The following is a 27109-nucleotide window of genomic DNA, read 5'->3' as shown; positions in this document are numbered from 1 at the left end:
AGGGGCATATTCTCTTGATTCATTTCCAAATAATTGCATTTCATTTGGCAACCTTTGCATGATTCGGATGGTTTCCCCCCCTCCCCCACTCTCTCTTCTTGTCCTTTCTCCAGTGTCCCATCTTTCACGGCCAAAAGGTTTTTCACTTTTTATTTTTTTCCTTTTTCCCTTAACATTATTGATTCGAAAGAAAATAGTAAAAAAATTTAATTAATTATTTCAAATCATTTCTACTTCTAAGGGTACGTGGGTTGCACGGAGTCATCAAATTAAAAGTCAACCTAAATTCCAATTAATTTCATTTTCATTTGTTTTTTCATTTTTATTCTACATCATTTTCATAATTCACTAATCAATTACAAATAATATCCAAAATCTTATAAAAACATTTATTTTTTTTATAATCAAGTAACCTTTCATTATCAAACCTTAGGACTTTTCATGGTGACCCAAATCTCAAAGTGTCGATCGTCTTGCAACAATCAGCATCGGATCAATTTAAGGTATCATCAATGACATAATTCAAATTCAAAATTATGTGTCATCACTTACTTAGACCATACTTTTTAGTATTTATCTTGATCAATTAGACTACCCTGAAATGTTGAAGTAAATATAAAATTAAAATAAACACAAATTTTTATTTTTCATTTTTATATATTAAATACAATAAAAGTGAAGACAATATGGACCTACCATTATTAAAAATATAAAATATTAAAGCTAATGTATCTTAACTTGAAATTATTTTATAATATTTAAAAAATTAATATATGAGATCTATAAATATAACTATACGATACAAAACATTTATTAAATGATGACATTTAAAATTATTAAAAAAATAAATCATTTTTTCTCTTGTTAAAAAGAAAAGAAAATATTTGAAAAATCAATTGGGTGGCCTATCAATCAATTAAACCAATAGTGGGAACATAACAAAATATTAGGCACATGGAAATATATCAAAATATTTTATAAATATCATAAAACCTTCAAATAGGTATAATTAATGTAATCATATAATTGTAATTTTTGCATTTTTTTTATTCATATTTCATTTTTTTTAATTAAATGCAATCAAATTGAAAATCATATGAGCACATTATTATTAAAATTATTAAATATTTCAATCTAACTTCATTTTTTCATTTGAAATTTTGATTTAATATTATTATAAATGTGCTTTTAAATTGAATAAATAATTAACTCTTCTAAAATTTATATGTGTCGCATTCATTAAAACATAAATTCCACTTTAGTATAGAAAAAAGCAATATATATATATATATATATATATATCATTTTTGTATTGAATAACTTGTATATCTAGCTTTTAAATAAATCTAGCAATCTTGCTCAATAAGTTTATCTAGGGTTATTGTAATTATTCTCTAATCAAGTAATATGTTCAATCTGACTTGAACGATATCATGATCAAAGAAATCAAGTTACATCTAGCATATTGAGTTCAGAGCAACGATGTTTTATCTTTTTAGTCTGATCCTTGATTTACTTTATAGAATTCATATTTTATCATAATTTATGAGAAGAAATAATGGTCTTCTTGTGAAAAAAGCAAGTCGACTTGGACATTGGGGCAACTCTGTAGATATTTATTAAAGCTTAGAGCAAATGAAAAATGACATATTTTTGTCATTTACCTGAATGTTTAAGGTTTGTCGAACTTTGTTATATATGATTACTACATGTGACAATTTCTAACGTCATTGTATTACTAATTAGTAATAATGATATTTTCCTATAATGGACAAAGATCGATCTAGAGTATAAGCGTAGAAGTAATATGTGAAGGTTTATTCTAGAACTCGAGTTGAAAAATAAAGTTACTACGAAGAAGTTGAATATAGAAGTTTGATGATTATTTGAATCGAGTCTAATCTTTACACTCTTTCATAAAGCAAAGAGATCGATTAGTGAAAAGTATAGAATGGGCACATGGAAATGTATTAAAATATTTCATAAATAATATAAGATCTTTCAAGAAGAATAATAAATGTAATCATAGATTTATGTAGTTATAATAATTAAAAAGTTTTTCGCATTTTTTTTGCTTCATATTTCATATTTCTTTAATTAATTACAATAAAATGGAAGATAATATGAACCTATTATTGATAAAATTATTAAATATTTCAATTCAACTTTTTTTTTATTTGAAATTTGAAATTTTTATTCAATATCATTACAAACATACTTTTAAGTTGAATGAATAACAAAACTTATATGCATTGCATAAATTAAGTACAAATAATTATGGGTAGAAATAAAATATTTTATAAATAATATAAATTCTTCACAGAAGTGCAAAATTAACATAATAATAATATCACATTTTATATATTTTTTAATTTATAAATTGACCGCAATAAATTTGAGGATAATATCAACCTACTATTATTAAAATTATGAAATATTAAATATTAAATCAAATGTGTCTTGGAATTCTTTTCCTACATTTTAAAAAGCATAATATATAGCACCTATAAATATAAATGTTCAACCTTTTCCTAATTTTATTATATATCATAAATACATATGATAGATTCTAAAGTGGCGTTTATTTATTGGTTGAATAAAAAAAATCAAAATATTTGACTTATTGTATTAAGTTAAAAGTAATCTATTAATATCAATTAAGATAAATAAAGTGAATTTGTTATCAATAGATTCAATTTAGTTATATAGTTTAATATCATGTTTCTTTTATCAAGTTATTTTGATTTTTTCTATTCAGTCAAAAAAATAAACATCACATAATTATATCATATTTCAATATCTCAATTTTGAATATTGAAAAAACTATCCAAACCTTTTTTTTTAAAACTTTTTTACATGTTTTTATTTAAAAAATAAGTAAAAATAAAAATAAAATGATCAAACATGTTTAATATTTATAAAATTTAAAAGCATAGTTAAGAAAATATTAATATTTCCACATTTAAAAATAATAAAGACACAAGTATATCCATTCGCACACCTTGGAAAAAGATCCCATATTCAACCTTCTAAAAGTAAGGTTTGGTGGCTAAATTTGTGAAGTTGGGTCTCACTCAATTGAGAATAATGAAACCCAAAGAGGATTAGATTAGGGCTTGCTTTGAAAATTCACCACAAACAACAAAAGTGAAAGCAAATCCACCAACATCAACCCCCAACATCCACAAAAGAGACTTTTAAGGTTTTTCCCATGGATAATCATAGGTTTGAAAGATCTTCTAGAAAAAAAATATCTGTATTTTGAAAAGTCATAAGAAATGGAAAGATCGGAAGAAGGTTAAGGCAATTTGAATATGAAAGTGAAAGGGTATTTTATATATATAACTTGAGATATAACTAGGGACTTCCACGTCCTCAACTTTTGACCTTTCTCACAAATCCCATAATCAAATAGCAATTTGGTTTAAGATTCCACTAATTAGTAATTAATGGTGATTCTTGAAGTATGTATGTGGCCTTAAATTTGAGTTTTTATGCTAGAGATATTTTAATTTAATAATAAGGTACAAAATAAAAGATTTTTTATGACCCCACCACTAACATTAAGACTTCTATTGGATTGAGTTTTGGGTGAAAATAGTCTTATCGAAAACTTATGTTTAAAATGATCTTTTTATGACAATGTAGGAACCATATCATTATTTAATTTTTTATTTTTTATTTTTAACTTTAAGTTGAAACCTCGATAATTGAGGTTTTAGTTAAAAAATGAAGTCTTAATTATTAATCGTGACTTTATTTTTTAACTTGAAACTTCAATTACCAACCGATACTTCATTTTTTAATTGAAATCTCAATTAACAAATCATGACTTTATTTTTTAACTTGAAACTTCAATTACCAACCGATATTTCATTTTTGAATTGAAATCTCAATTAACAAATTGTGACTTTATTTTTCAACTGAAACATCAATTGTCAATTGAGGTTTCATTTTTTGTGGGAAGATATGTAGCACTCATATGACTAGAAAAAGATCACATTGAATATAAGTCTTAAAACAAGCCTAAAAAATATATTTTTGTGGTCAAATTGGTTATTTTGACCCAAAATTCTTATCATAGAAGTGCGTGTAGAGTCATAATAAGCAAATTGCTTTTATTTAAAAACTTTTACCATAAGTATATATATATGGACTTGATATACCATGACTTGGGCTGTTGTCAAAATGTAGCCCAATTAAAGTATGAATTAGTGAATAACTGGGCCGAAAATAGTCGATTTGGAGAATAATTTGAGAGTTGGGCCTGACCCAATTTGTATTGTTTTATAAATTGGGCCCATGTTCCCGACAAGGGGCCAATTCTCAATCTTAATTCTAATAATTAAATGGGCTTTCCTATTTTCTTGTTCCCAACACACCCCATCTTTTCCACCCACCTCAATTCCATTTTTTGCCATTCTCATTCTCATTTTCATTTTCATTCCACATTTCATTTTTCATTTCATTTGCATGTTTCTTTCATCTCATCTTCATTTGAATTTATTATTATTTTATCACTTAAATGGAAATGGAAATGGAAATAAAGAAAAAAATAAAAAATAAAATAAAGATTAAAAAAATAAAATTAAAATGATATGAATAACCAATTATCAAAATTGAAAAGTGGACTCCAAAATCGATATGTTATTAATTTATTTATATTTATTCTTTTTAATAAAATATTTATTTAATATAAATAATTAAAATATTGAAGGGCATTTATGTCTATTTTTAGAAAAATTAGATTTACAATTTTGAGATATTTCATCATTTTTAATTAATTAATTCGTTATAGTATATATAAAAAAAAGGGTAAATTTATTATTTTTTATTAAATAATTAATAATAATAATAATAATAATAAAGGACAAAGAGATAACCATTATCCCAAAACCTCTTCTTCAGCTCCACGTTCGCTACAATTTCAATTCCGTTGTCTCATTCAATGCAGGGCCCATTGTCCCTGCTCCCAACAAATCTCAGATCTTCTCCTATATAATGGTAGGCGAGGCCAACGAGGACACCCAAATTGAGGTGTCGGAGGAGATGGGTTTCGACGCCAATGCCTCGTCGGCGTCCATCGAGCACAAGGCCTACGCGAGAGTGGGACTTCTGGGCAATCCCAGCGACGTCTACTATGGGCGGACAATTTCCTTCAGTCTCGGCAATTTCTGGGCCTCCGTGCGCTTACAGCCCTCTGAGGATCTCGTCTTCCTGCCTCATCCTACTCACGATCTCGTTCAGTTCAGATCTCTCGATCACCTGGTCTGGCTTTCTTGCTTTTCCTCTTCTCTTTATTCTTTTTATTTGTGCCTCCGTTTTTGTGTTGACTAGGAAGATTTTGATAGCTTCAATTACTGTTGGGTAGTGTTTTCGGGAATGAATGTGATGCAATGTGATTGTTTCTGTGTGCAATTTATTTCTTTTGGAATGAATGCACCGGAATGTGATTGCTTTTGTATATACAATTTAGTTTTTGTGGGAATGAATGCACGGAAATGGGATTGATTTTGTTATCATTTTAGTTTTTTCTGAAAATGGATGCAGTGAAATGTGATTGCTTTTGTGTGTATTGCCATGGATCTATATTTTTTCCCCTTCTGTGTATGCTTCTATATAGCTACATTTAGACGTAAAGTTGATGCTTTTGAGTTGAACTTTACTTCAAAAAGTTGTGTTTCCTTTTCCAAGTGGTGTCTTCATTTTTGGGTTCCTAGCATTCCCATATGGAATTGATGAATAGATCTTGCTAATATTTGCATAATATTATCTCGCGGTTTTGCTAGAGCGTGTGCAATAAATTAGTAATTATGAGAACACATTTTCAATTTAGGGAGTCAAAGATAGATATTCTCAAGGTCTTAGATGATACCGAGGTGGTGTTTATTTTTTTACTTAATTCTAAATAGAACCTTAATGCTTAATGCTTAATAGGATTAAATATTAGGTTGTTTGTTTTTGTAATATTTTATTTCTATTAAGTATTAAAAAGTAAAGAAAAATTAATATGTTATTTTTTCTATTTAGAAAAAGCTAAATATTTTGACTTTTTTTTATTTAATAAAAAATTTATAATAAATCATAAAAAAGTAAAAAACCATACATCCTAAATTCTAAAAACAAATTGTTTTTAAGCAAAAAACCAAAAAAACAAACACCCTCTGAGTCTTACTTAAATAGTGTATAGAAGGTATCCCTTTTTTTTTTTGAATACATACTAACTACTGAGGTGGGTGATTCCCAGTCAAAACTTCTTCTAAGCTGTGGGAGAGTACATGACTAGTGACTAGTTTTCTATCTTGGAAACAATGGATATGGGTTTCCATGATCCAACCTAAATCTTTACTCAATGATAGAAGCTTAACAGAGAGGACCAAGTATGTCTGGATTGTGCTCATTTGTATTAGTCCCAAATTCAGGATTTATACTCAACTTATCTACTAAGAAAGGAGGTGTGCTGCTCCTTTGCTTATTATGCACCTTGAACAGACTAAAAGGTGTTTGGAGGTTGAATTAGAGGCTTTTGAAGTTCAAATGCTTTTGAGGAGCTTGATTTATTGATACTGCTCTTGATGGTGTGTCTAGAATTGTCAGGATAGAAGCTTGGTGGCATTTTATATTCCTTTACATCTGTATGCATTGATTCATGATTTTGTGAGGACTAAAGTATCCTTGTTCTTTTACTTTGCAGGTGAATCGTTTGCATAAAGAAGGTTATTATGGTGGTGTACGCTTGCTCATGTCAATCTGTAAAGTCTTTTACAATTATTGCAAAGAGAACAACATTGATCTCCACGATGGAAACTTCACTTTATCATATGATACTAATATCCCTCGTCAGGTAGACTTTTAGACAAACTATAGAACAAAAAGCTGCTTGTTATATGCCTCTTCCCGGTGATATTTGTGTTAGTTGCATGTGTTATTGCTATGGGTTTTTCCCATATCTTTATGTTTGTTTTGATGGTTAGAATTGTTCAGTAGGACATAATCATTTTGTTGTCTCCTTGGTATTGCTGCATATGGCTTACATGATAATATGATGTTTCAGGCAGGGCTTTCTGGTTCCAGTGCCATTGTTGCTGCTGCACTTAGTTGCCTTCTTGACTTTTACAAAGTCAGACATTTGGTCAAAGTGGAGGTCAGGCCTAACCTTGTCCTTAATGCAGAGAAGGAACATGGAATTGTTGCTGGTCTCCAAGATCGGGTTGCACAGGTGTATGGTGGCCTTGTTTATATGGTATGTAACCTGGAACTTTGACAAATGTGCTCATCAAATGGTTATAGATGCAACATTTACATATCCAAATTTTCTTTCAAAGGATTTTAGCAAGGAATACATGGATAACTTGGGGCATGGCATCTATATTCCCATGGATATTAGTCTTCTCCCGCCACTCTATCTCATATATGCTGAGAATCCAAGTGATTCTGGAAAGGTATTTTAATACTCTTGTTCTTTGTTATTTCTTTTATGGAGCTCTACCACAGTAGTCAACATTCTCATTTGATATGTTCTGGTGTTAAATAAAGGATGCACAATATTTTTAGGGCACATGTCTAAGATTGCCTGTATTGCTGTTTGAACATCTACATTTCTCGTATCCTGCCTGCATCAGATTGTTAGTAGTGCTAGGGTACTAGCAATCATCGTTTTGAAACTATGCTAGGGTCTGTTTGTCATGGGTGATTTTTGGATTAACAATGACGATATTTGAGACTTATGAGCTCTTTTTAATGACGTTAGAGTTGAGATGGTTTTGCAGAAGAGATCAGAAAGAGGTTTCAAAATTTAATGTTTTGTACATATTAAATTGTAAACACCTTCTTTTTGCTTACTTTTTTATAAGTTACAATTGTACCAAATGAGCCCTTAAGCTAGTGAATTTACCATCCAATCCTGTGACTGTTTTTTCCAACATGAGAAATTGTTTCAAATTGACAAGTTTCATTTAGCAATGGTTTTTCAACATTAGGAGTTCCTATGTTTCAAATTAGTTTCCATTCTTGAATCTTTTGGCCAATTTTGACAATTTTTTTAATAGGTAAGAATTGTTTTCCCATTGGAAGAGAACGTGGAACCTCCCACATCCCTACTTTAGCTCCTTTCCAATTGAGTTAGGCTATGGTTATTTTTTAAACTCCGTTATAAATGTATTTTTATCAAAACCAAGTCAAAATCATTGACGGGATTGTATGGTGAAGGTTCCTATCCTTGATTTATCTTCCCTTGGACCTTGAGTGTGTCAAGAGAACGTAATCATACTACTATTGATGATTTTTGTCCCAAACAGATAGTTTTATGCATTGTTCCCAATTTCAAGTTCTCATTTGCCTTTTGCATTAGATAACAAAACAAATAATGTTTTATCATACATTTGTTTCATTAAAGATAAAGATCACTAACATCCCATGTTTTTCATATATTTTAATTCACTGCCGACTCTTTTTGAATCATTACAAATTGCATTCCGTATTATAAGGTATTTCTCAGAATATTTCTAGAGTGCTTGTCAACTTATCTGGAAAGAAAAGCAACTTTATAATAAATTTTTCACATTTTTAAATTTCAGGTACACAGCACAGTTCAGCAAAGGTGGCTCAATGGTGATGAGTTCATAATAAAATCTATGGCAGAAGTTGCAAATCTAGCTTCAGAAGGACGAACAGCATTGCTTGAAAAAGACTATTCCAAATTTGCATACCTCATGAATCATAATTTTGACCTTCGAAGGTGAAGCTTTTCCGTCTGGGTTATACATTCGGATCATTTCTGTAGTTAAAACCTCTCTCTCTGGTTATAGATCCAAATTACTTTTGTTAACCCCACTTTGTTTAAAATGGCATTCTGCATGAGTCTGCCCTGGAAACTAAATATTAAAGTAAAGGAAGAGAGCACTTGGATTGAGAGATGCAAGAGTCGAGCATGGTTCCAGTGTTCTCTGGTCTATTTCTCGTCTTTAAAATACTTGACCAGTCTATACAATTACAAAGTTTTCTAGAATGTTTTAACCTTCCTATAAAAGCTCAAATGGAAGGTGCTATCTACATATCGATCTCTAGTATTCTAGATACCATGATATTCGATACGATTCCATAGTCCTTTAAAATGTTTTTTACCCTCTCTCAATTGCTTGATTTTAGAGAGATACGAGCAAATCTTTGACATTAGCTAAGATGCTCCTCCTGTAATTTGTAAGGGTGATGTGCCTTATTATGTTATATTAATGTATGCTGTGAAGAATGATACAAGAGACATAACATAAAATATTGAGGCATATTTCATCATTTCCAATTTTAGATTTGCAGTAACAGATGGAGTTCTGTTTTAGCGTTGTGATCTCACATTTATATTGTTTTCATACAGGCGTATGTTTGGAGAAGATGTCCTTGGTGCACTGAACGTGGAGATGGTAGAGGTGGCTCGGAGAGTTGGTGCTGCATCCAAATTTACAGGTAGCGGAGGAGCTGTTGTGGCATTCTGTCCTGATGGACCTTCACAAGTAAAGCTTCTGGAGGATGCTTGTCAGAAAGCAGGTTTTATCATTCAACCTGTGGAAGTCAAGCCTTCTTGCTTAAGTGATATAGATCTCAAGACTCTGTTATCAAACTAGTGAGTTGTGATCCATAATTTAGAACATTTCTCTTGCTTCACTTCTCAAAAAATCCAAAACCCTGCTCAAGTTGAGGGGTGGACATAGAAAATAAAATCTTTGCGTTGTACAGAACCTTTGATTTTGGGTGGGTGGGTGGATGTTCTTTTTTCAATTATCTTTAATAATGAAGGGTGCAGCATATTATCATTCTGTTTACAGGCTTGGTTTGGATGAATCAGACATGAGATGGTCTAATATAATGGTCTTCCATGAGAATTAGCTTTTCAATTAAGATTGAATGAATAACCATAAGAAGCAAGCAGCTTATTTTCAATGGCAAAGAAACCAGTTTTGACTAAAGAGAATGTACAAATGTCTCATAAGCCATTTGAAACACATTGTGGCTTGCAGAACTCCTCAAGAATCCAAACTAAAATCCTTGCCCACATCATCATTAGTGAACATTTATACAACAATTCGAATAATGAAGGCGAAATCTCAAAAACCAGGGGAAAGAACAGGACAGGGTAATTTTCACTATCTTGAAAGGAAGAATTCTACATAACAATAGATTACAGTAGCTGTTCTTGATGCATTAGCAACGCTACAGTTACAAGCGAGACATTGTTACCATTACAAATCTTTCTTCAAATGCTAAGCTGCCAACCACCCAGAAGAAACTACTCGTCACACAATGATGCCATTAGCTTTCGTGGTGATCCCCATATCGGGAGATCGATGAAAGATTGCTTCAACTGTTCGTCTTGCACATTGTACATGGCTTCCGCCACATCACACAGATTGGAAACATCATGAATTATTGCTTCCTGAGCCTCTGCCTGCAATTCAGTAATTAAGAGTCAGGGGAGCACTTGAAAAGATGACTTCATCTGAAGGTCCCTTTTCCAAAGGGCTTGCAATCAGACGATTCTGCGAAAACATGTTCTGTGTTTGGTTGCTCAGAAATATAGAAAAATTGAGTGAATTAAAGAAGTCAAAAGACACAGAAAAACAAAACCCTCCATTCAATCAGTCTGACAGAACTGTTTAACTTATTAAACAGCAATTCATATGAAACTTTTCCTTCTCAGTTTCTCAGCAAACAAGCAGAGGCTTATCCATCTAAATTCGGTCGATTATGTTAAAACAATTTCAGTAAAAATACAATTGATGACGGTAAGGGCTACAACATAAAAAAGGAAGTTAGATTCTTGAGGAAAACCATTACCCTCCATTTGATTGTGGAGAAAACCCCAGAAAAGAAAAATAAATAGCGTTTCAGATACCTTCTGTTTTCTTCCAAAGTATTAAGGGAATGTTGGTTCCGGAAATTTTGAGGGGAAAATGAGAGGGAAATAAAATAGAGAGGAAAATTAGAACAAGAAAATTACTCTAGTTAGGTCAAACGGTTGTATTAGATTCAGTTGAGAGCCCTAATGAACGCATAAACCTAAGATCGAACAATCTAATTTCATTTCTTTCTGCCCATTTCTCAACAACCACACAGATACCCAAAATAAAAAACAAACCCCAACGCCATCAAGCACTACCTGCAAGAGGAGCTCGTCGACCAACGTCCGGCAAACAAACTCCGACGATGGCGAATCAGCTAATGGAAGAGACAACGACGCTTGCTCATGCTGCTGCCGCCGTTGTTGTTGATGGGCCGTCTCCTCCATTGCGCGCAAGGTGTTCGACAAATGCTCCCAGTGATCAATCTCCCTCTGGTACTTCTCCTTAATCTTGATGAGGGCCCTCTTCTTCCGCTCCCTACGATGGTCCTCCTCCGCCTGGGGATCGGGAAGAGGCGGCGCAGGGGCGACGGGGAGGGCGTCGAGACGGCGCTTCTTGCGCTTGTAAACGAAGCCATCGTCGTTGCAGAGCTCCCAATCGTCTTCCCAGTCTGAAGTGGCCATGCCCAGAGCGGGAAAAACCAAATCTTGCCACCAATTTGGAAATTATCAAGCCGAAATTCAAATCTCGAGGATCCCCCCCTTCTCTCTTATTTCAATGTCGTTTTTTATCTCCCTCCTTTTTTCTTTTTTTCTTTTCATGCTAAAAATATATGTGAAATTGTGAATTATCCTAAAAATTGAAATATCAAATATCTGTCTCTTTATGATTTAAATAATAAACAAATGTTGGTTTAAAAGTCTTTAGTTAATAATTGATTAATTTTTTTTTTTTTGGAAACTGTTTTTATAACTGTTTTCTCTTCTTCAAAACACACAAAAAATTATAGAAATACGTTTGACAACTACTTCTATTTTTTATTCTTAAGAACAAAAAATAAAGTATTTTTAGATAACATCTTTTAATTATTTTTTATTATTTTTACTTTATATTTTTTTTATGATTGTCATAAAAAATAATTATACAAATATATAGAAATACTAAAAATAAAAAATTAGATAAAAAAATATTTTTAAAATATTAAAAACATTTAAGGTTTCTAAATAGGCTTTTATTCTATAAAATAATAAAGAACAATTTTTAAAAATTTGTCCTAAAAAACTCTATTTCAATAATTGTATTTGACAACAGTTACCAAACAAACTCTTAATTTTTGTTCGATAAGTGTTTTTAAAAACAATTTTTTTTTTAAATATAGTTTTAAAAACTATTTTTGAAAATCGTTCTTTAATGTTTTGTAAAATAAAAGTTTGTTTGAAAACCTATTTTTAATATTTTTAAATATATTTAAAAAATAATTTTTATATCCACAACTTTATTTTTAATCATTATATATGTTTATATAATTATTTTTTAAAACAACTCTAAAAAAACAACTTAAAATAATTAAAATGTGTTATATGAAAACACTCTATTTTATGTGTTTTATCAAATATGTTTTACAGTTTTTTTTTTTTGTTCTAGAAACTAAACAATTGTTCTTGAAAATAATTCTCAAACAAACTCTTAGACCCTATTTGTGAATTATTTTTAAGAATAGTTTTATGTTTTCTAAAACAAAAAAAATAAATAAAAACACATATTTGGTAACTAGAAAACAGAGTATTTTTATAAAACATCTTTTAATTGTTTTCACTTGTTTTAAAAAATAATTATACATATATATATGATGATTAAAAATAAAACTGCAGAGATAAAAGTTATTTTTAAAACATATTTAAAAGTATTAAAAATAAGTTAAAAACATTTTAAGTTTTCAAATAAATTTTTATTTTACAAAACACCATAGAATAATTTTTAAAAATTGTTCTTAAAAATTATTTTAAAAAACATTTACCAAATAAGGCCTTAGTAATTATTTTTTAAAACAATTTAAAAAAATGATTTTTTATAACAATTTTTAAAATTTGTTCTATAATGTTTTACGTAATAAAAGTTTATTTGAAAATGTAAAATATTTTTAACTTATTTAAAATGTGTTTTAAAAATAATATTTATGTTTAGAATTTTATTTTTAATCATCATACATATTTGTATAATTATATTTTAAAATAATTATTAAAAAGCAAGTAAAAACAACTAAAAAAAATATATTTTGAAAACACTATATTTAATGTTCTTAAAAAAAATAAAATTGATGATGGTTGATTTTTCAATTTTTTTTTGGAAAATAGAAAACTATTTTCAAAAATAGTTTTCATAAGAATTTCAAAAATTTTGGCTCAAAATTATTAACAGCATTTATAAGATATTTGGGAAAAAAGAGATTCAGAATTATAACTGTTGCTGAGAATTTGCGGTTATATAATAATTTTGATTATAAGATTAAAACCTGCTTGCTAATTCTTGGAGAGGAGGAAGATGGTAAAATCCTGGAGTGGGTGATGGCCATGGTGGCCACAAAGGAAAACAGAGCCAAAACATTCCACAAAAGCTTCAACACCAATGGCGAAATCACTCCCTTTCACCCACGTCTCCCTCCTCTTCTTCCGCCCTAAACCCACTCTCTCCCTCTTCTTCAAGCCCCCATCTCTCAGACTCCTCACAAGACCCTCCTCATTCCCACATCTTTTCTCCACTACTTCCACCCCTCACCCTCTCCAATATGACATGATCATCTCCCGCCCAGCACAGCCCCCACCCCCTCGCCCCCGCCGCCGGCTCACCCCACTCCCCAACTCTAAACCCAATGACTCGCCCGATGCAGAATCGCCCGACTCAGAAGGTTTTGAGAATTGGGTTGATCGGAAATTGTCGGGTTCGGATGATTTGCAGATGGATAAAGCAAAGAGGAAGTATTACAATAAGAGGAGGAAGAGGATGTACGGGTCGGATTCGGACGAGGATGGTGGTGCGGCGCAGGAGAAGTATGTGGAGCTGAAGCAAGAAGTGGTGGAGCTTCGCACATTGCACAAGAAAGAAGAGGAGTTGTATTTTTACGATGCTTTCGCATATCCATGGGAGAAGGAAAAGCATTATAAGATGGTGTATCAATTGGAGAAGAAGTATTTTCCTGATCATTGTTTGGATAAGGCGTTTCTTGAGCCTGGAGAAACGAATGAGAGTGCCAATAATGCGAAGGCGAAGAAGAAAGTGGGGAAGGGTGGGGAGAAGAGAGAGGAGATTGGTGATGGAGGGGACGATAAGGGTCTGGTTTTCTTTGAGGGGGAAAAGGATGAGAAAGTATCTGTTTCAGCAAAGGAGAAAGAGCTTTCAGAGAAGAAGGTGGAGGAGTTCTTTAAGTGTTTGAAGAAAGTCCCCAATAAGGATGTTGAAGGTGATCGTGGGGAGCCCTACTTTGTGACTCGGAGTAGTGAGCTGCCTCCGAGATGGGACGGGCCCAGTGGGACTGTTGTTCTGATAAACAAACCCAAAGGTGAGTTGTTGTCAAGTCTGTACTTTTGTTGAACTAGTTATACTCTATACTTGTTTGGAAATTGGAATGTATAAAACTCAATTCTTTTTGTTTGAGGTTTTTAATTTTTAAAGCTCTGCCATTGGTTTAAGATTCTCTTAGAACTCGTGAAAGTGTTGATTTGGAATGGACCCTAGGATCAAACTACATCCACATTTATATAAAAGATAATTGATCATTTATTAGCATTGCAATCTTTATAGTGGATAATTATAATAAGGGTTTTTCATACATATATGATTTATTTATGAATAATTGGGTATACTCCTCATAACTGACCTCTGCCGCTCTTCCATTTCAAATTCAGGTGTTCTCCCATTCTAGGATACTTCTTATCTTCCAATGTTTAGTTAGTTTGAATATTAGCTGCAAAAGAAAAACCAACTGATGTGCAGCAAAGGGAAAATACTTGTTACAAAATTATACTTTCTGCTTTTGTCCGATTTGTGCAGCATTGTATGGTCTATCATTTGAGAACGAACTGGTCTATCCGTATAAATTCCCAAATTATTAGATAATGATATTGTTTAATTGCTGCATTAAAAGAAAAGTGATAGGGCTATAAAGGCTTTTTCTTTTTCAGTTATTTTTTTACTTAAAAAGATAACTGTATCGTATTGCAAGACAGGATGGACTTCATTTACGGTTTGTGGAAAGCTCCGCCGCCTTGTCCAAGTGAAAAAGGTATTTGTTTACTATTGAATCTGCATGTTATCTGCATGTAACCTGTAGTCACTGATTTAAAAATAATAATAATGATTAGTCTGCTATCCTATCGTCCTCTCCCATTCCTCTGTTTTTTTGTCTGATTCTTCTTCTTCCAGGTAGGGCATGCTGGAACTCTTGATCCCATGGCTACTGGTTTGTTGATTGTATGTGTTGGTAAAGCCACTAAGTTGGTAGAAAGGTAAGATTTCAACCCAAACCTTGGGAGGATTTCCTGGACAAGCTCTTCATTTTATACCACATTTCAAATCTCCTAGAGATTTGAAATGAAATTTTTTCTTGGTGGATTTTCACAAATGGAGTTCCTTTAAAGATTTGGAATATTTTTATTGCAGTTATCAAGGCATGGTTAAGGGTTATAGTGGAATTTTTCGTTTAGGGGAGGCTACTTCAACTTGGGATGCTGATTCTCCGGTTTGTTTACCTATCTCAAACCACAACAGTGCTCCTTATTTTCAAGTTAATATGCACTAATATGTATTGTTGGTTTCCAATCTGAACTTTTGAAGTAAGGCCTGTACAGAATGTTGGTATATATAAATTCCCATGCTCCACAATCCAGTCCTATTGCTCTTTTTTTAATATCAAAGTATACAAAATAAAATGCAAAGTAGAGATTATATGAAATAAACTATTTACCATTTTAGTTTGACTTTAATGGAATAAAAAAGTGTCTCCATGAATTTCCACGTATTATACTGGGTATATAAGGTGTAATGTATTAAAGGGTAGAACTACTAAAATAAATGTGTTTATTTGCTTAAGGAAAGAATAATAGTGTTCTTCAGAATAAAGAAATATAATGGAGCTTATGCATTCAGTCACAGATAAGCGAAACGGGCCATTTAGATGCTTCCAGACTGTATTAACCTCTAAAACAGGTGATGGAAAACCTGAAAATATACTGAAAATGAGCGATTATCTCTCACCTAGGTCTAGAATTATACATGCATGCAAATGGTTTGTAACGATCCCCTCCCAACCGGATAGATATTGTTTGCTTTAGACTCATTGGGAGGGAGCGAGTTGTTACGAATGGTATCTGAGTTGATCCTCTAGCTTAGTGTGAGACTTTGTTTGTTTGGCCTCACAATCTCATGAGATGTAATGAGGGCCTTGTGTTGGCATAGAGGGGTGATGGTGATATCCTATATCGGTTAGGGGAAGTTCTTTGGTACTATACATGTAATGAGCTTTTCTTAATTGTGTAGATGCATTTTAAAGTTGTGGGGGTTCATTGGGTCTAAATTAGACAATATTTATATGGTTGGAAGTGAGTTGTTACATGATATGTAACAAAGGAAAAAAATGTAGGTTTTAATATCTGTGATGGATGTAAGGAGTGCACCACCTTGACTTCTTGAATTATGATACTGGTTCCAGTGTTCACATGGTGCATATTCCAATCACGAGAAAGTAGATACATGTGAACATTCTCTGAGAAATAGAAGGGAGTTACAGTAAACAGCAATGGATATCCTATTTGATCATCTTGGATTACAAGCATGTGTGATTTCTTTTTAACTTTTCTAGTTGTAACTTTACTATCATTGTGGAGTATGATGGCCTTTTCTTCAATAATCTTTACTTAAATCTTTTTTGTTTTTCATATTCATATTTGTGCGTTGTCTGTATTTTTACTCTTGTAGGTTATTCAGCGTGAACCATGGGAGCACATCAAAGATGAGAACATAAAGAAAACTGCTGCATCATTTTGTGGGGAGATATGGCAAGTTCCTCCAATGTTTTCTGCCATCAAAGTAAGAAATTCTTCTACTTTGTATTGACATTATTTTTTTTTTGATAGACCACTTTATATTGACATTATGTAGAAAAGTGGCAGAAACAAGTCCCTGTAGGCAGTTCCTTGCATGTTTATTGCTCAGTAACATGAACCATTTCCCTGAGAAGATGTTGTCTGTTCAACTATCAATTTAATTAGATCAATTTCTTTTGTTTTTTTTTCCCTTTATGATAGGTTGGAGGTGAAAAGATGTATGAGAAAGCCAGAAGAGGAGAAAGTGTAGAACTTTCACCAAGGCGGATTTCAATTTTCAAGTTTGATATTGAGCGAAGCTTAGATGACAGGTTCTACTTTTACTCCAATATTTGCATGGTGTCATCAATGTAATTCATTTCTTTAATTATTACAAAATCACGCTTATTCCAATGTACTGATCATCTGCTATTCCTACCTAGTACTTTGTCATGTAAATCTGTCCACTTCTGGTTTATGGTAGGAAGAGCCATTCATAATCATTAGGAGGGATGTTTTTTTTTAATATGCAGGAGATATCTTTTTTACTTATTTATCATCATTTAGCATACTTTAGCCAATTTTAATTTTTTCTTGCGTATCTGCAGACAAAATTTGGTTTTCCGGGTGACATGCTCAAAAGGGACTTATATTCGATCATTGTGTGCAGATTTTGGGAAAGCCCTTGGCAGGTAGTCTTTATAAACAAATTCCTCATTATTACTTCTTTTTTCACTGGTATTAGTACTCTTAATTTGCTTCCTTTGCCCTTACCCTTGTGCTAGCACTTCATTCCAACTTATGACTGGCAACTTCCTTTAATTCTAAAGCTATTTACTATTGCTTTAGCCTCTACCTTCCAGTGAAGCTTCTCAAGCAGAAAGCCGCATGAACATGTCATTAAATCCTTTATTCCCAAAGAGAAGACCTAAATGGAAATAAGAGAATTGTGCCTTTCTGTTGAGGGTTGGACATCTTTATTTATGAGAAAAACCCAGAGTTTTAGCATAGAATCATATTCCTTCTAGACTATAATTTTTCCTTTAAATGGGTCTATTTGTGAGTTTCATCTTTCTGGAATTTATCTCCTGGAGTTCCTATCTTCCCTTCTAACAGGGGTATGATATGGCTACTTGGGCCACTTTGGTTCTAGGCTGTACCCTACTGATGAATATCCATTACATTGGACCATTCGACTTTCCTTTTCGAGGCTCCCTATGTACCTTTTTAGTCTTCTGATTGGTTATTTGCTTGGTGAATTTTAGGAAGGCTTGATTGCAATGACCATGCCTGTTTAAAATCTGGCTGTGAACAACAGAATTTATCAAATTTTTAGAACACATCTTAACCATATCCTTCCCCACTGTTATGGTTAATGCACAAAACTGTTAAGTTTGTAATACATGCAGTAGTTGCCCTTTCCCCATCATTGCTGACAAAAATGCTTGCAAACATAAAGAATATTATGTAAAAAATCTCCAGATTGGAACTTTACAACTTTTTTTAGCACTTTTATATGCACTAGTTGCCCCTTTCCCCATCACTGCGGACAAAGATACGTCAAAGTTCTTCAGAATGAATCTTGTTTGTATAGCTTCTGCTTTCTCCCCTTTTCTGTCTACTCATAAATTGCTCTCTCTCATGCAGTTGTGCTCATTTAGCTGCTCTGCGAAGAGACTCAATTGGTAAGGTCCCTTATTCTTGAGGTTTGAGGTTTCACCCTTTGTTTTCCTTATTTACACTCAATCTTTATGCAAATGGAAACTCATGCTATACTCTAAGGCCCTATTTGATAGCGATTTTTTACCATAGTTTTTTGTTCTTAAAAATGGAAAACAAAGTGTTTTTAGAGAACATTTTTTAGTTGTTTTCAGTTCACTTGTTTCTCAAGGTTGTTTTAAAAAAATAATTATACAAATATAGAGAATGATTAAAAACAAAATATTACTTATAAAAATGATTTTTTTAACATATTTAAAAATATAGAAAACATGGTAAGAATATTTTAGGTTCCAAATAGATTTTTGTTTAATAAAATATCATAAAACAATTTTCAAGAATTGTTCCCAATAGAGCTACAAATTCCCTCTATTTCTTTGCAAGCTCTCATATTTTGTCAAGCTTTTAATTATGGGATTTGCAAAACTCAGAAAGGCATTGAAAAGCCACTTAACCAGATAAAGTTAATCCTCTATGCCAATTACTTTTGGTGGATGACTGGGAGAAGATGGTTTCTTGTAGATAGGGCACTGTGGAATAAACTACTACTGGTTTTCCTTTTCATTTCAGGGCCATATTCAGCAGATGATGCCTGGGAATTTAAAGATCTGGAAGAAGCTATCACCAAAGGTTATTTTTAATTGCCAATGCTTCTCCCACCAAAAGATTATAACAATTATCAGGAGAGGAAGCACCATTTTGAAGCTATAGAATTCACAACCACAATTTTTTTTTTTTTCCTCTTTTCCTTTTTGACAGATTAGAATTTATTAGAATGAAAGGCATTGTACCTGACTTTCTACACTCTACTCATTGTTTAATTATTCTGTATAATCCATTAATACTTGCATCAGTTGCAAGTTTCTTCAAGTAAGCATGAGTAATAAGAAATTCTTTGGCTTCTCTGACTTTGATGGCCGATAAATTTCCTTGTTGCTCATACTAATGCCGAAACCATAGTAAAGAATTTCATAATCTCAAAACTCGTTTCATTTGCAAATAATAATCATACCATATGCTACATTTTGGGATACCCTCATCTGATCCCAATAAACTAACATTAGCAATATAAATTAAACGTGTAATAACATTCATTATGTCATTGTAACTAATGACAAGTGGCTTCTCTTCTTTGCTTCTAGAGCTACAAGTTGACCTAACCCAATACAAGCCCCACCCCCCACAAAAGAAAAAAAAAAAAAAAGGAAAAATTATTGATTACTGCAGAACATGTATGATTCTGAAGCTACACAATGGTGGTAAGATGCTGAGACGATGACACGGATAATACTACAAAGTTTTGTGCTTGTAAATGTTGTCCCCCTAAGTAGCAGTGGAATTGGGGGGATCGATTTTCATTGCCTCAAAGTAGGCTTTCTCTGCAACAGCCATTCGGTCTTGAAACATTGTCCATTCTTTTCTACACCTTTCCCTCACCTGATATAATGAAATCAAAACTTCAACACATCATAGCAAAATCTGATGATTCAAATTAGATGTTTCAACGTGAAGTTTAGAGAAGTGATGATTTTCTTCCCACAGACAGAGGAGAGAGGGAGATACATACCCCTTCCCATGGTGCCTTCCCACCCTCTGCTTTCCCCTGTTGAAGGCAGGAAATAGTAAGTATCATCTATTCCATATATAAGGAATCAATGAACAGTGGTTGATAGCTTAGTGTTTTACCTGGTTCCCAAGTGAGGGAACACTTTGATGTAGAATCCACTGGGCGTCTACAACTCCTATTTTCTCATGAGCAGGCTGTTTTCAAGAAATATAGGGATTTATAATGTAAACAAGAGAAATTAAACAATTGAGTTAGAAAGAGAAAACTTGTCACTGACCTCTACACATTTCCTTAGAGCAAAATCTAATCCCCATCCATGAATCAAGTCATTCTGCAAGTAGCATGGCAACAATTTCAGAGGTATCCCTTGATAGGAATAAATGGATAAGTGTCAATAGCTACAGTATGAAAAAAGAATGCCCCAAACCTGAATCATATGCCAAACACAACGCCATGCATTTCGAGAAAACACAGTAGCCATGATCTCAACAAAGCTGCATATTTAAGTAATAATCAATAAAGATTTATTTGAATCCATAAAACAGTTCCTTACAGTACAAATTTTCAAAATGTTCTGTACTTAAATTAAATCTGTGCACATACGCTGCACATGGTGGCAAATGTGGATCAGTGCACCAGCCAGGTCTCTCTTGTGTTTCCCTGAGGAAAAGAAGGAAAATATAAAAACAGCAAACCACAGACCAAGTGAAGGGCGGGGAAGTTTGGTTTGTTCTTACTTGTGAACTTCACTGTTATCTCTCTTCTTTGTCATCTGCCATGTTAACCCTTTACTCTGTGGGTCTAAACCAGGTTGTGATATTTCCAAACCATGCTTCCGTACTAATTTTATGTATCTGAATATAAAAGAATAGAAGCCTTAAAATTCTAGTTCACAACAGTATTTCCATTCACAGCAGGATATTAAATTTCAGACACTCACTCTTCTGCATCAAAATGCTCCACCCCAAGGTCTTCATCCCACATAAATATGTAGTCATAGGGTGCCACAATGTCAGGATGCAAAAACCGCTTGGCATACCACCTTGAAGCAAATTTCAGGGAGTCGTGAAAAACATGACTTCAATATGCCTCAATGATAATCCACTATGGCCTATAATGATAAAAGTTTGGAATTCTTAAGAGGATAAAGTAGCTACCCACCATTTGGTTTGCTTCTGAACGCTCACATGGATAGCCCGTTTCGACCATTCAAACTCATCCCATTCGCTCACCCGACCATCATAATGAAATAGCAGAATGGTAAAGCTTTCTGAGAACTGCAAAAACACATTTTAATAGCGAGGAGAGAGAAGGGAGGAGGAGGAAGACGACGACGACGACAATGAGGCAAGAGAGAGAGAGAGAGAGAGAGAGAGAGGACAGACCTTTTTTACTGCCGCATCAATATTGTTTTTCTGAGCAATGCCAACAGTAAAGGTTACAAGATACCTTGGTTTAATGGTTAAGTCCTGCAAGTGCCCTTAATTAGAAAAAGATTCAAATGAAAGAAGAAATATCTCAAAATTAAATCATCGAGGAAATCTAGAAATCTTCATCAGCACTCTGTTAAGGTGAAAATTTTAGGCACAGTCTAAATTCAAGAGGCAAAAACACAGTTAAAGTTTGGTGTTTAAATCTCGCATTATCCATTACAATATTCCTAATTAACCTGTCTAGATAGAGTAACGGATTGTTAGTCCTTTTGTTGCAATCTATTCTAAGTACCATTTTGTTTGTCATACTTATTTTGTATCTTACAGAACATCTTGGACCCTCTTTTTTATATTTTTCTGTTTCAGAAATGGGATAGCATTAAGAATTGGAAAGCAATTTAAGATATAATGAAGTTACTTAATCATATTAATCCTCTTATATGCCTTTTGTAATCTTTATGCTTTATAAAGCTTTATTTATTCTTTTGTGTGAAATACTCATATGTTTTAGGTTCAAGGATAGCAGAGGTCAAACCACTTTGTTCTTTCTTCAAGTTGAAAAACATCTAACTGTCCATGTCACCAATCACATCTATCCAAGGGTTTGAATCTCAAAGGATGCTCATAGAATTAGATTCTCAAGTGTGGATATGAAATTCTCCTCATTTTGAACTGTGGCCATTTGGACCTCATAAAGGTCGGTAGGATTCCAGTCAGCTTGATCGCAGGGCCAAGATCAATAGTAAGCCTAGGACAGCAGGTGTGGTTGACAGTTATACTGAAGAATCATCCACAGAGAGCTTTTATCACACTGGATTTGACATCTATACATGGCGATTGGTGCCCTTTTTGTCTCAATTGGACCAAAGCAAGCTTGACATCCAGCAAACATGTGCATTGGTGCCTTTCTCAGCAAGAACACCAAATCTAGTGACCGAGCTAAAATCTCAAACCATGCCCAAAACTTAATGATCAGTGGTTGGTCCTGCAACCAAGGTGCAATTAGCCCAAGGGGAAACAACACCAGATTCCTCCCTAGGATGCTTGAGTATTGGTTTTTCCTATGAAAGAAAATGCTGTGCCTTGGGCTGCTTGAGGTTGGATCTGGGAGGAACCTCCTAGGGGTAACTTCCCTCAGCAACCTCTTGCATTGTAAGCAGAGTCATGGGCACTTAAGAGAGGTCAAACATTCCACGGATGGGCAGACACAGTACCTAGATGCTAATATCCACAAGTGCAGGCCAATCCCTTAGTCCTCTTGGACAATAGTACCCATATCCAATTGGACCCACTTGGCTAAGCCTTACCTTGTAGATTTCCATAGGTCACATTGTCCATGTGCCATTGAGATACAATATCAACAATATGCCAAACTAATCTGATACCTTAAATGAAAATTTCTTTGTTAACACTTTGCTCAATCTCTATAAAACACTCTAGGCAGTTTTCAACCTCTTACCTGCTAAAATGAGTTGTGTGCTTAGGAATATGTTACCTTGTGCAAGCATTAATTTCATAAACATTTTATAATGGAGTAATTAACAACTCAACTACAAATGGCATCAAGGTTATGGTAAAAGACGCACCTCACTGGGCAAACCCCACAATCTACGAAGATAGAAATCTGACTCAGATACAATGATACCCGGGGGTAGTCTTTCAGCACCTCGAGGATTTGTTGGGACCCAAATCTGAATTAGAACCAGGATGTCAGAAGCTCACACTAGCACATAAAATCAGAAAAAATATACTCCACTAATCTCTTCAAAGAATTTACATCAGACATAGATAATTAGTTGTTACCTTAATATTCTTAACTAGAAATGGAAATTTTCACTGATTAGACTCAGTAATCTATCTTCATATATAATACAGTTTTCATTTCTTACCCTTTGTTTTAAAAAAAAGAAAAAAAAAGAAAAAGAAAAAAGAAATAATAAATAAATAAATATTGACTTGGCACACAGCACACAGCTTGGTGTATTTTTCCCCTGGTCATACTCAATCTATGTAATAAGGACACAGATACAGTCAACTGAGTTAAATACATGAAAGGTTTGTGGCATAGGTATCAGAGTTCAACAAAGTTATGATGTTACAATCAGTGGCAGAGCCACATGAAGCCCTGAAAGAGGGGGTGCAGCACTTGCCCCCTCCTCATGCCCCACGCCCGACTGCCCATGGATAAGGTGAGATTTAAACTTAGTTTCCTGGCTCTTATGGTTATAAACTTATTAATAAGTACTATCCAGTCAAATATACTTAAAAATCATGCATCCTTGAAAAGTGCATGTTGGATCATCTATCAACATATGGTACCTAAATTGCAACTTAAAACAGGAAGCCACTACCAGCCACTCATGAATATATAGCTGAAATGTGGATCTTTGAGATGAATGAGTAGAAAACTAATGAAAGATTAATTTTTTTTTTAAAAAAAAAAGGAAAAAAAAGAAAGAAAAAAGAATTGACTGTGAGAAGTCATAGAAAACACTGGTAGATTTCAAGACAAGGGAGTTATCTAAAGTAGTATTCTCATGTGTAATAAAGATGGATAACTATGTCAGTAGGAAAGTGATATGGCTCCAACTGAAAGTGTTATAAGGACAAGGGAAAAAACAAAACAAACACAAGTTAAGACAGAAAGGAACATGTAAAGAAAGACTTGTGAACCAGGCTCCATGGAGAGGAGATAAGGATTTGTTGGGCTACCCTAGTTTGCAATGCACTAGAGCCAACAAACTCAGTTGAGCCTTAATATGTGTGCACCTACATTAAGTCCACTAAGATCTTGGATTCCCAAGGGATTAAAGACATTATGTGTGAACAAATAGAAGCTCCAAGAAAATTGGCTAAAATCTGAACTGATGAAGTTGCCCTGGTTTGAAAGCAGATGGAGAGAGTGGGAGGGGGACGGGAGAAGAAAAAAAAATAGAAACATAACTTCAAGAAAAATGTCTGAAATCTAAACTGATGAAATTAATGCTAGCACTGAACTTGAATCAGGGATTGAGAGAGAGAGAGACAGAACAAAATTTCAAAAATCATGAAAAATTAGCTGAAATTGGAACTCATGAAAGTAGTGGCTGCAAACATAGTTCTGGGGCAGATGTATAGTGGTCAAAATAGGGAAAAAGGCTACTTTATGGCATTCAATTTCAAATATGGGCAGCTAATAACCCATATCATGATGCTCAAAGTAGAGATTGGACAAAGTGAATATACCTTTGTTTCATTAAATTTGTAAAAGTGGGAAGCGGTGCCTCTATTACGCTTTAGTGAAGACCAAACATTCAACAGTGCTTGGGTTGAGAGACCTGAGTACTTGTCTTCAAGGTAATTTAGATCAATGGAAGGAAAAAGGCTGGATGGGAGGCTCATCTGCCAAAGATAAACACAACAAGACTATTTTCAATATCCCTCATCAAGCAACACTGGCACATATATATGATAAAATATAATAACCAAAAACCAAAAAATTCTTAACAGAATCATAAGAACAGTATGTGTACCTTAGTCAATGAGAGTGTTGGAAAAGACACTCCTAAAAAGAAGCCAACCACAACGCCTATAAATGCTGTTACAATAAGCCTCATTGTCTCATTCGGTTTTCTTAAACCTCTGCTCATCCCAAAAGAGGCCAATGTCAAGATTACACTAATCCCAAAAGCTTAAAAATCAATATGAATATGTAAAGGCCCTAATGGGGGCAAAAACAGCCACTGCTCGTAAAAGAAATAATTGGAAGTACCGCAGAGGGGTTCCCATTGTAGTCTGAGTCTTCCAACTCTACAGTCACAAAAATAGATGCCGCAACCTAGCAAGCAACAACTGCTCAACGTGGCAATCAATTTTGTAGTTTCCAGTGCTCCAAAAATGAAATAGATGCTCTTATGAGTGGAAATTAACCCTGAAGTCATCAGAAGTTTCCTTCAAAAAGAGAATAAATAAAAGAAAAAAACTACAAGTAAACAAGTTATACTTTTTCAAGTATGGCTACTTCCGAGAATCAAATTGATGCTATCACATGCCCAAATAGGCCAAAATTTCCAAACACCACTAGACTTGCTAGTTTCAGACTAAATTGGTAGTTTCAATTGCCATAAAAGCAAGATTCAAGTACTTAAGCAGCATTATGTAACTTTTTTGTTCATTCTTCCAAAAAAAGGCAAGATCTTTTGATAAAGATAGAGTTCAAAGACAGTTTAAAGAGCAGAAAGCACATAAAAAACACACACACAGAGCACTTGTAAAGGTAAGTTTTCATGTTGGACAATCACTCTGCCCTTCCCAAAACATCATGTAGAATAGAATTGCTCCTCCTCCACTCCCCTCCTTCAAGAAACCATTTGAACATAACATCAACGCATAATACAGATAAACTAAAAACCAAAACAACCCTTCACAAAATCGCAATGACCATGCCCACTCTCGCTCTGCCACAGCCAAAACCAGCGAAGCAGCCTCCCAATTCATTCCAAATTCCCCGTGACCTCAATACCAAGACCCATTCAACAACACATTCACAGAAAAATTCAGAATCAAAACATTACTAAGTACAACAAACGACTCGATCCATCGACAATCGAACACAAAACCAAAATGCCTAAATCGGAAAATCCAGTCAGACGAACATAAATTGTACAAGTAAAGAAAAATCAACGTACGTGGAAGAGAAAGCAACCCTAGAACGGAATCCGCAAATCAAAGGCTGCTACAGCGCAGATCACGAGAAATATAAGTCTCAATGTCCGAGCAACCAACAAACCGCTTCCGAAAAACAAAATCGTGACCGAAAGAAGGAAAAACGGAGAAAACAAGGATCATAACGGTGGAATTTCCCAGAAAATTCGGGAACCCGGTTCCTCTTGAGTCGTGTTCAACATGGGAGACCCGTCTTATGTTCGTCCGCTGTAATGGGATTGGAGGTTTTGATGGTTGATGAGGGGAATGCTAGCTGCCCGATTGGTTGACGAATAGCCGATGGCGTTATGCGGGACCCAGGCGGGGGGTGTTGGGTGTGAGTGGCTTAGATGGTAGATGTGCCCCGTGTAAACTTTTCAAAATCATGGTGTCTTGATTGGGAACCCACCTGGCCACCTATGGCTTTTGGATTTGGAATCGAAAGGGTCTCTGTTTTTGAATATTTTGATTTTAACATAGAAAACTCTCCCTCTGACACGTATCTTACTTTTATCATAAAATTAGCAGCCGTCTGGCCCTCACCTCTGTTCCCTCCCTTACAAAATTTGTCATTTTTTATTTCCTAATCCTAAACCAACCCCACCTCAAATTAAATTTTGAAACACCCATTTCAAGAATTAAAGCCTCAATTTTCTGCCTTTTCTATCACCTTTACTATTATGATATTTCATATCGGATGGGGAAGAAAACTTTTAATGCTATCTAAGTGAAGATCCCTTTTAATCATGTAGAGGTGTTTTGAAGTATAAGGACCTTTTTAAATTTAGAGTGGACGAT

At 33.7% G+C, this 27109-nt stretch overlaps 4 protein-coding genes across 4 annotated transcripts; 2 read left to right on the top strand and 2 right to left on the bottom strand.

The window, feature by feature from the left end:
• Positions 1-4886: 4886 nt before the first annotated feature.
• Positions 4887-9815, top strand: LOC100264538 (glucuronokinase 1). The gene is made up of 6 exons (XM_002272256.4): positions 4887-5268; positions 6695-6844; positions 7055-7243; positions 7326-7442; positions 8577-8737; positions 9371-9815. Exons 1-6 carry the CDS (start codon positions 5002-5004, stop codon positions 9615-9617), a joined length of 1131 nt encoding a protein of 376 aa, XP_002272292.2. The 5' UTR covers positions 4887-5001; the 3' UTR covers positions 9618-9815.
• Positions 9816-10023: 208 nt separating this feature from the next.
• Positions 10024-11671, bottom strand: LOC100242256 (uncharacterized). The gene is made up of 2 exons (XM_002272225.5): positions 11150-11671; positions 10024-10438 (listed from the first exon to the last, which is right to left on the bottom strand). The coding sequence occupies exons 1-2, from the start codon at positions 11513-11515 to the stop codon at positions 10280-10282; spliced, it is 525 nt and encodes a 174-aa protein (XP_002272261.1). The 5' UTR covers positions 11516-11671; the 3' UTR covers positions 10024-10279.
• Positions 11672-13326: 1655 nt separating this feature from the next.
• LOC100259460 (uncharacterized) lies at positions 13327-19536 on the top strand. The gene is made up of 9 exons (XM_002272343.4): positions 13327-14388; positions 15056-15111; positions 15252-15334; positions 15489-15567; positions 16803-16913; positions 17132-17241; positions 17518-17601; positions 18557-18594; positions 19199-19536. Exons 1-9 carry the CDS (start codon positions 13458-13460, stop codon positions 19267-19269), a joined length of 1563 nt encoding a protein of 520 aa, XP_002272379.1. The 5' UTR covers positions 13327-13457; the 3' UTR covers positions 19270-19536.
• Positions 19537-19647: 111 nt separating this feature from the next.
• On the bottom strand, positions 19648-26740 carry LOC100264636 (uncharacterized). Its single transcript, XM_002272305.4, has 15 exons — positions 26296-26740; positions 25380-25538; positions 25141-25249; positions 24854-25009; positions 23215-23319; positions 21581-21664; positions 21357-21472; positions 21136-21237; positions 20933-21049; positions 20799-20855; positions 20623-20689; positions 20473-20526; positions 20315-20389; positions 20196-20231; positions 19648-20065 (listed from the first exon to the last, which is right to left on the bottom strand). The coding sequence occupies exons 2-15, from the start codon at positions 25394-25396 to the stop codon at positions 19952-19954; spliced, it is 1209 nt and encodes a 402-aa protein (XP_002272341.1). The 5' UTR covers positions 25397-25538; positions 26296-26740; the 3' UTR covers positions 19648-19951.
• Positions 26741-27109: the final 369 nt, after the last annotated feature.

The sequence above is a fragment of the Vitis vinifera genome, chromosome 14 (assembly GCF_030704535.1).
Source record: "Vitis vinifera cultivar Pinot Noir 40024 chromosome 14, ASM3070453v1".
NCBI lineage: Eukaryota > Viridiplantae > Streptophyta > Magnoliopsida > Vitales > Vitaceae > Vitis > Vitis vinifera.
The sequence above is the reverse complement of the archived record's forward strand: the minus strand, read 5'-3'. Positions and strand labels throughout refer to the sequence as shown.

What these genes read in the sequence shown, in the direction of transcription:
- LOC100259460 (XM_002272343.4), top strand. Translation starts at nt 13,458, where the DNA reads ATGGCGAAATCACTCCCTTTCACCCACGTCTCCCTCCTCTTCTTCCGC. An exon ending in GCCTTGTCCAAGTGAAAAAG is followed by an intron (nt 15,112 to 15,251) that starts GTATTTGTTTAC and finishes TTCTTCTTCCAG; the next exon opens with GTAGGGCATGCTGGAACTCT. An exon ending in TCTGCGAAGAGACTCAATTG is followed by an intron (nt 18,595 to 19,198) that starts GTAAGGTCCCTT and finishes TTTTCATTTCAG; the next exon opens with GGCCATATTCAGCAGATGAT.
- LOC100264636 (XM_002272305.4), bottom strand. An exon ending in GTTCAGAAGCAAACCAAATG is followed by an intron (nt 21,238 to 21,356) that starts GTGGGTAGCTAC and finishes ATTTGCTTCAAG; the next exon opens with GTGGTATGCCAAGCGGTTTT. An exon ending in TTCCCTCACTTGGGAACCAG is followed by an intron (nt 20,232 to 20,314) that starts GTAAAACACTAA and finishes TGCCTTCAACAG; the next exon opens with GGGAAAGCAGAGGGTGGGAA.
- LOC100264538 (XM_002272256.4), top strand. Translation starts at nt 5,002, where the DNA reads ATGGTAGGCGAGGCCAACGAGGACACCCAAATTGAGGTGTCGGAGGAG. An exon ending in ATACTAATATCCCTCGTCAG is followed by an intron (nt 6,845 to 7,054) that starts GTAGACTTTTAG and finishes ATGATGTTTCAG; the next exon opens with GCAGGGCTTTCTGGTTCCAG. An exon ending in ATGGTGGCCTTGTTTATATG is followed by an intron (nt 7,244 to 7,325) that starts GTATGTAACCTG and finishes TTTCTTTCAAAG; the next exon opens with GATTTTAGCAAGGAATACAT.
- LOC100242256 (XM_002272225.5), bottom strand. Translation starts at nt 11,515, where the DNA reads ATGGCCACTTCAGACTGGGAAGACGATTGGGAGCTCTGCAACGACGAT. An exon ending in TCGACGAGCTCCTCTTGCAG is followed by an intron (nt 10,439 to 11,149) that starts GTAGTGCTTGAT and finishes ACTGAATTGCAG; the next exon opens with GCAGAGGCTCAGGAAGCAAT.